General features: G+C 36.5%; 1 protein-coding gene across 1 annotated transcript in view; it reads left to right on the forward strand.

Moving 5' to 3' along the window:
- LOC124154621 (TBC1 domain family member 12-like) overlaps positions 1–5,616 on the forward strand; it is a 214,680-nt gene extending 209,064 nt beyond the window's left edge. Inside the window, exon 9 of the mRNA XM_046528460.1 lies at positions 2,718–5,616. Within this exon, the coding sequence (XP_046384416.1) occupies positions 2,718–2,956 (239 nt within the window). The 3' untranslated portion in view covers positions 2,957–5,616. The remainder of the gene's footprint in view (positions 1–2,717) is intronic.
- Positions 5,617–9,509: the final 3,893 nt, after the last annotated feature.

Consider the following 9,509-nt stretch of genomic DNA (forward strand, 5'->3'; position numbering starts at 1 on the left):
CATTTTCCTGCCTCTTCTCTGTCCTTAGGGAATTCCCATTCTAAACTAGGCACTTTTGAAGGAATATCAAAAACACAATCAGTCCCAATAAAGCAATTTACATGCCGCAACATCAAAAAGCTGACGTGTGTGACGAAGAAAATCTTGTTTCAGGTCAATGAAAGCATTCTTGTTGACACATCAAAGAATATTGCGATTGTTTCCATGATTTGAATGATTCGTCTAACAATTTGCCTACTTCCAACAACTGGGATAGAGGATCTATGCCAAATGTCTTCAATGACATAAGCCACTGTCTCCGCGATTCCCGGCACAGAAATAATAATAGTATTTTAACTTTCTACTTCAATGTACCGAGAGTACAAAAACATTTTCATCATCTCTCCATAAGTGGGCAAATCATTACCCATTAACTTTTCGGGTGTAACAAATATCATGCACTCCACTCCACACCTAGTACGCTTTTTCTCTATTTTCACCATTGCATCAATCCTCCCGTAATCTTTTGGAAGGTTGGTTGGGAGGACACAGGTGGAACTCGATGGTAGCCAGTTCCTCGCGGTGAGTTCTGGGTAGTTTCTTCAAGAAACTAGCAGAGAACTACTCAGTGAAATGCTTGGTGTTCAGGTTCTGTTCTTTCTCAGCCTTGGCTGAATTTCTTGTTGAAAATAGCTCCACAGGTACGTTATTCGACATTGTGATTGACGTTAATTTAAAATAATGTACCTTATTATTACTTTTTGTGGGATTGTTAACAACCATATGATGATTTATTTGCTAAAAACTTAAATTCAATTGAAATAAATATTATTTTACCTTAGATTTAGTCCCCAAAATGGAATTTTAGAAACGTAGGCAAAAATGAGTTGCGTTGTGCGGGTGGTCTATACTCTAATTTTGTTGTTAATTCATAGACGTTGTTTGAACCATATGTTTTGTCAAATAAACTTCAAATTTCATTTTTATAAACTATAAACATGTATCCACTTCTTTAGATTATCCATTATCCCATATTTTCATAAAATTCGTCTTCATAGCCGTTTGATTCTGAAATCAGCCTGATTTTTCGCAAAATTTTAAACTTTAGAGCTCGGGCGGCAGTGGTTAATATTATCCGATTTGAAAAATATTTTGTGTGCGAGATCCTCATATCATTTCGCAACTTTCTCGCACAGGGCAAATTTGACCAGGAAAAAAAACCTTTTTTCGGCCCACCCTATTAAACGTGGATCAATGATGACAATGTAGCGTAGTGTATATCCACCTAAATGCCGTTGATTTTCCACGGAACTTCATAATAAAGTTCATTTTGTAACCGCCGCGACTGGGACTGAGGTTCGTAATTTTGTAACAATGAAAATTTTGTGATAAAGTTTCTTTTACTATAGATTAGATAGGCCTTTTTGTCGGGACCAACGAATTGCTTCATAATAATGAGAATTTTGTAATAACGTTGTTCGTATTAACAAGAGTCTATTGTATTATGAATATGCGGAAATATTAAAAAGAAACCTGATTGTCTCCGTTGCATTTGATTATAAACTACAACTTATATATGTACAGAAATGCACAGTAATACCAATTTTATGTATTGATTGCCAATTTTATAACTTAAGATTTATCATGTGAAATTTTTTCCCAAATAATGTGTTTCGAAATGTTCCCATCAGCTCCTAACGTAACTATCGCTAGCTGAGACCCTATAACAAAGGTAACTCTGTAATGAATGGGTTTGTGGAATTTCGGCAATCTTTTAGCAGTCTATGTCATTGAAAACCTGGGTTTCTAATAAGTTATGTACACTTCCAAATTTATTCGCTCAACCATGACATGATCCATAAGCAACTACCAACTGAAATATGCAACTTGTTCCTTTTTATATGACTAGTTAGGAATACATATGTTAAAGATGATTCCAGATTCAGCTTTTTCACTGATAAGATGTGTTTTCCATCCTGGTCACATGTAATTTTGCCTGCTAGCTATAATTGCTTGGTTATGTCAGGGGCCTACGTATGAAAGATTGGAGGGGGCCCTCCCTGAAATGAGGAAAATAAAGTCAAATTTAAGTTAAAGCATTCAATGAATCATGGCCAAGGGTATGGGTGTTGGATGTAGTGAGATTCCTTCTTATAAATTATTATTTGCATGTATTTAAATACTTAAGCAATTGATCTACTAGTAACATTAATTAATCCATCATTTTAAGTTATTGCACTATCCACCTGAGTCTGCCTAACAGATGGATAGAGGTAGGCCACAATTGCCTGAGTAACTTTGGAAAATAATCCTCAAATATTGAGACAGGCATGATCGCCTCTTGTCACTTTAGTTATTTTCTGTAAACCAATATTAAGAGTTGCTATTTGTAGTCACATTGGGGGAAAATTTAAGGAAGAAGGCCCTCCTGCTCCCCTTCACTCCATGCCAAAATGAGGATCTGTATGCAGCTTTGGTGTACATATTATAGTGCTTAATACTATGATAGTAGTACATTTGGTGCATTAGATGGGCTGGCATTATGTTAAAGTAATGTTAATTTTGGCACAATTCCTTTTTATATTTTATGTAATCACTTATTACATATAGTATTCACCACATGATATTCAAAATGAGAAACTGGGTTGATTTTGGACCCTGATATGTCTGAGATGTCTTTTTGTTTCTAATATGATTATTCTTATGTCGTTAAATTTAACCTTTATTTTTTTCTTCAGGTGTCCTCCACTTAAATCAAGAACTGCTGCTGAACTTAGATTTCATACGTGTGGCCCAGTTTCTAACTCGTCTCCCGGATGACTTGTCATCGGATCGTCTGTTCCGTTCAATCGAAGCGGTTCGCATGAACATAGGCAAGTTGAAGTTCTCAGATGTGTTGTCTCAGCACGTGGAGCATTGTAAGAGGGAGAAACAGCAAGGGATGCGTACGCCCGGAATGCAGCCAACTCCAAGTTGAACTGGGGAATATTTTCCCTTTGGCTGACATTTCACATGCTCACTTGTAATGACCAAGGCGTTATTGACATGGATCTATGTCGTGTAGATCCCAGCTAAATTTTTGCTGTTATCTTATTCTTTTGAGCCACGCCAAGGTATTTGTGGGCTCAACTCAATTTAATGGAGTGAATGTCATGGGCGACGTAAGAGTCAGGAAAACCGTTGATGCATCTTCCAAATGTAATGAATATTGACACATCGGTTACTTGAGGCATTATTTTCAATGTCTTCTTGTTTTTGAGCTTGGTATGTGCAAAGTGTGTGCAAGTGTTGAATGAACATGTATGCCATGGTTGATATTGCCTTTGATTTTTTTATTGAATTGTTTTTATTCAGGCTTGGTCTTTTATTTAGGACAGCCTAAATCTTAGGGAGCTTGAAAATGATTTCTTTTAATCATCCGTTATAATATTAACTGTACAACACCGTTTCATAGTGACAGAGTGCAGTGCAGTGAATCAAACAAAGATGTACATTGACAAAATCTGTGATATTATCTGAAATATACTGCATTCCTATAGGATAATAAAAGACTTTATTTGGCAGGAGTGATAATGTTTATAAATGCCTACCGGTCTTCTGGATTTGTCTGAGCAGAAAATAATCAAGCAGGGAAGGAAAAAATTCAAAAGATCACTTCAGTGTTGTTCTTGGAATCTGTCATTTGAAAATGAACCACACCCATAACGAAGTATACCTGACAAAAATTTTGTTTAGGATAATCTATGGTGCGTTTACTTTATTACGCAAACTGTTACGTTGCTTAAAGATATAGAAAACTGAGAAAAAAATCACTGACACCCGTGTATTAGGTAATACGTAGATATTACTTTCCAAAACTTGGCTTGATATCTGTCGAATAACTCTTCAAACTCTCCTCCCTCGGTTCAAGATTTGTTTAACCAAAATATTGTTAACTATGGTTACTGGAATTTTTCATATTCCTTATGAGCTTAGCTTGATATGTATTCATAGAAATTTAAAATGAAGTTAATCTGTCAATGCTAGAGAATGTTTGCATCCAAATTCAATGGGGGAAGTTATGAATTCTCCTTCAATTTGCTCTTGCTAAATTTTGCAACCAGAAGAAAATACTGTAAGCGTGAGATCTGTACAGCAAGATGTACTATTTTTGCATATTATTCCTAGAATTTGCTTTTAGATGTTGCTCAAGTAGCCTCTCTGCTTCAATGAAGATATTAATTGTACAAATATAAAATAAGTAAATGAGTTGTTTCCAATTGTTTATTTATAAAATGTTATTAATGTGCCATGTAAAATACGTATCGAACTATTCGAAGAGGAATTTATTGATATTGCTCTATAGAAAAATGTAATTTATATTCTTTAATCTCACGAAGTTATTTTTAGCTTTTGTTGATTTTTTTACTTTTTACTCTACTGTCATTAATATAATCACCTCTATTCATATGTTTTTAAACCTCATGCATTACCTATACCAATGATGATTTGATGTTTTTTGTCACCCTGAAAAGTACCATTTATGAAGTACATAGTCATGAATTTAGTTTACATTATCCGTCCAAAATTTTAAACTGAATACAATATGTATTTGGCTTTAAAAATTATTAGTTTCCTGGCTTTACCATAAAGAATACCATATAGCTGCCTGAAAGGCCCATTATTATGTTAGAGTCATAGCCAGGCTGTTCTGAATTGTCCTTTGTGACTGATCAACATGTGTTGCCATCCAGTTTATACTTATAAATACACACGTATATGTTGTATTGTGCCTACGCAGTGTCCACATCAATCAATGCTTTGTGAGATGAAGTCCATAGAGATTGTGCTCTGAACACAAACAAGTGAAACTACTCATGGAAAATTAAGTCCATTTGTCCATTACATTTGTAAATAGTTTAGAATTTTTATATTAATTCATTGTAAGGAAACATAGAGGAAATTTACATTTTCAATTATGATGCAATTTTTATCTGTCTTCCCATTCAAAACATATTTAGCATATGTGTAGTAGCAAAAATATGTAGCTGAAGCAATAGATATATACCTCCCATTGCATATGTCTGTTGAAAGGTACCAACATAATTTTTCCATGGCAATATTATTCCTGATGTTTATATGCAGCATATGATGCATGTAATTTATTTATTCCCCCAAATCCATCCAATATTTCCTAATGTTACCAAGAGTTAGGGAGACAGGTTTTATTGTTAAATATTGTCCAAGGAATTGTGAAAAGTGAATCATACCTTGTAAATTTATTTTATGCTCAATGATATTCTCCAAAAAGGGTAATAGCATTATCTAAATATATTTGTGGCCTCTTATGTCAAATATGAAAGTCGGCTAAATGGGTGAGGAGTGACTTACACCAACAATTGTGAGCATTGCTTCTAAATGAATCTCTCAGAATGAGGCCAACTAAAGTTTCCCAAGGTTATCTCATTGCTGTCATTAAAATGAATATATTTACATGATGGCAGACTGGCTGTTAATGACGTTTATATTGTAAATAATATATAGTTTTTTATTTGAGTTCTGTAAATTTGTGTATTTGTTTCATATTTATGTACAAGCAGCCTATATGTTGAATGTGTTCAAAAATTCAATAAACACTGAAAGGAGTGAAAATATTAATTATGTGTGTTAGTGGAATTTCAAAATCCAATGAAAATTGCATTTATTGGTATAAATAATTATGATTTCTATTTATGCTTTTCAAAATTACATCCATAAAGAAAATATTTGCATGGAAAGCATTCAATTAAACCATGCACAGGAACATACACTCTTTGCTCAACTTTGTATCATGGATGTAATGTATGGTTTAGGGTGTAATTACTCTTGGCTAGTTTACACATTTGGGAAAATGTTGCACGGCAATACAGTATCTTACAAATGAACACTATACTAGCAAACGTCCAAAGTTCAGGCCTCAATTATTTAAAAAAACAATTTTAGTTCTACTTCAAACTTCAGTTGTTACTTTCTGATAGTCACAAGTCAGATGTTTATAATCTGGGGATGATTCTGTCACTGTTTTGAAATGTGCCTGCAAAGTATTGCAATGAGTTGCAGTGCAGCAGTTACACATAACGACAGCATTCAATATAGAAACTAAACTTTTAACTGGCGGTTGTACATTGCTTATAATCAGTAGCAATTAAAGCACTATTTGGCAGAGAAGATTACTCAGGTCTCCCACTGAATAAGGTCCTCCATATCTCCTTCCGATGTTTTGATGTGTAACTCACCCATCGTCCTCAGGGATTCAGGAATCCATTGCCATTCCCTTCATGCCCGAGGCATGTATACAAATTGCCTCGTAAAAGGTATATATAGTTGAGAGCGGTTGCCCTAAGCATCTCCTGATTGCCCGTCAGTCCCATCGAATTTTTAAGAGGTGGTCTAATATAAAGCTGACGTTGTAGCCGCAGTCTCTTTTGATGGTGTTGTCGAACTGTTGAATCTGAATGGATTTTCCCAGTATCCATAGGATTGACACAAGAGCTTCGTGTCTTCCCAGTGAATCATATGGTTTTCATTGATGTTGTGCTCGGCTAATGTTGATTTTTCAGGCAGAGGTGTCTGGTGGTCTTTGAGGTGTCTGAGAGTCTTTCACCCTGGTCTATATTGTGCGTCTTGTCTCTCCATTGTAGGTTTTTCCACATTTGTACTCCAGGTGTTTTCAGTCTGGTTGGGTCCTTTGCCTTCACAAGTTGATCCCTTATTTTTGATGGAGGCAGGTGGTTAGTATGAATATCAAACCTCTTCAGGATCCTAGAGATCCTCCCCTTTCCCCGGCCATATTTTTTTCAAGCGTTTCACCATGGAAGGGGGCTTAATTTGATGGGGAATGGATTAAGACTGTATCTCAGTGTATATCCCCACCATTTATAGGGGGTTTAAACCATTAGACCCCCTTCTGTTCCCTACAGCTGAGCCACCTAGATGGGGGTACTGAAAACCTATCCAATAATAATGATTATGTATGTACAGTGGAACCTCGTTAAAGCGAGTACAAGCTATTGCGAGACCCCCGCCATTACGAGAGATAGCCAAGGCACCGTCAATCGACCCTATAATAAGCATGTAAAAAAATTTATTTACAATTTAATTTAAGACCATTAATAGGCTCCATAATTAATGATTAGCTTGGGGAATCTTCATTACCCCCTGTGTAGGGGTAAAAAATTTGATAATATCAAAGAATTTTTGGCCAGCATGAAGAAAATGGCTTTAAATTTTACTCTGGCTTTCTATATTCTTTCTAGACAGTGAGGAATACCTAATCAATGATCACTATCACCATTAATGGCATGCAATTATCTTTAGTCACTTTGAACAGAACTTCTAAGCAGATCTGATGCTGGTGAAGTAGATCTAACCATTTAATGTCAAAGGTCATAGATGGATGCACAATGAGTATCGTGTGTGCTGTCACACCCACATCCTATATCCAAGGGGTGCAAAGGCAGCTTTGAAAACCCAATCAATCAATAGTTAAGTGCAAACTTTAATCCAGAAAGCCCAAGATAGGAAAAACAAAAAAGCTATGAATTCTAAAGCGTAGATATTTTTTTTAATCTTATACATTTATTAGGGCACTTGTTTCATAATGATTCACATAAAAGACAAAATGTGAAAGCTCATTGTGCAAGAAGCCAGAAATTTTCTTCGGTGAGGCGTTTGGTGGTATGCGGGTTGCCTGCATTAGTGATTTGTGGTTATTCTGCACGCATCAGAAAACCATTAATTTCATTGAATAAGGTAAAAATTTCGTTTGCATGGAGCTGAAATTTGTAATCATCTTTGATTTATGCCCAAGGGACATACTTTACTTATTATACCTTCCTGGAGGCTTGACATTCAATTTAATCAGGAGCGCTAGGGGGGGGGTTTAAGGCGCAACTAATACTGGAAGATCAGGGGGTTATGGAATACCTGTCAGGTTAAGCAGGAGGTGCAGGGGCCCTACCTCAGAAAACTTCTAAGATAAATGGTTAAAAATGGAGAGTATTTTGGCTGAGTGAATAGTTTGATGTTTTGTTAATGAGTCATACACCTCCCTAATATAAGTTAATAAATTTGTTGCATTAAAATATTTTTTATTAAAATATTTCTCTGAGCTCTGAGAGGGGGGTTTATCCCTCCTCCTGCTGGGCCACAGAGTCTAATCATGCACCTATGTCTTTTCTGGACCACAAGGGTAATGGTGATAGTACTCTCTGTGATTTTCATTCCTATTGTTGTATGATTAGTGAGTCAGTTGTTTTCATGTGCATTTTTTTGTGCATGGGCTGGCACCCCTTGAGGGTCTTAGAGATATACGTCCATGTTTCTAATTGGCATGTGTGCTGCAAGTTGATTAAAGTTGATTCAAGTCTTAAAACACCCATGTTTCAGGTTCAGAATCTTTCTGTGTATATATCACCAAATGTTGTCCCGTTTCATTGGAGGTTGAATAATGGAATTTTTTCTTCAACGTGATTCGAAGTTGGACATTGTGAAACAGTTTAAAAAATGGAGTTTCAGAGGTAACCCTGGGCAGGGATGCCGACTTACAAAAAATATTGGGGGGGCCCAAAGCGGGGATCTTGCTCCGGAAAATTTTATAAGTAGTGAGTTTTAAGTTTTTTAAGCATTTTAGAAGAGTCATATGATCAACATTAGAACCCTGATAACTCGAATATCTATATCTGGACACCCGGGGAAAATCTACAAGCCTCACACATTTTTTCCTCACACCCATAACGAATTTTTGAGGGGGCTCGGGCCCCCTCAGGCCCCATGGAGTGGCCGCCACTGCCCCTGGGGTTGTGGTCTAATCCGCGGATGTATTGCGGGTAGTCGCCATTGGGGAAAAACTTTCATGTGAGGACTCAAGCCCCCAAAGTCCTATCTTGGCTATGAGTCTGTCGCACGTAAACACTCTTTGAATCCACGAAATAAAATAGGGAACACACACATTTAAAAATATAATATTTATAATGAAACATTGATATTCATAGGTTATGGGATTCCCTTCTTTCAGATCTATTTCGAAGGCATTTTAAGCGGAACGCTTATAACGAGTTTGGATTTTAGGGGGTGCGCCGTATCGGCCCAACTACAGCACTGGTAATAACCAGTTCGCATCCCCCATTCAAGAAAATACTGTATTTCCTTATCGCGTCGGTATTTCGTATTGCTCAGTATTTTAAATAAAAAAACAGAGGTAACCTGAGCCTTGATGATGAAATATTGGATATAAAAACCTTTCTGTATTCTAGATTAAGTGGGAAGTCATTGCCACTGGTGTGCATTGAAACCTTCTCGCTGCCCTGCTACGTATTTTTTGGGACCACAAGCTTTCACACGAGCTATTCCGGCCTCCACCTTTATGAGGCAATGCGTATTTATTCTTATGCTAAGCAAATAACAGGTTATTTCTCACGGTTCCCTTCTATTTGAGCACCATACTGTGATCGGGAAAAGTCTGTTGATGTAAGCCCGCACGCAATATGTAAATGCGGTCTCTGATAGCGTTG

This window comes from Ischnura elegans, chromosome 2 (assembly GCF_921293095.1).
Source record: "Ischnura elegans chromosome 2, ioIscEleg1.1, whole genome shotgun sequence".
Lineage (NCBI taxonomy): Eukaryota > Metazoa > Arthropoda > Insecta > Odonata > Coenagrionidae > Ischnura > Ischnura elegans.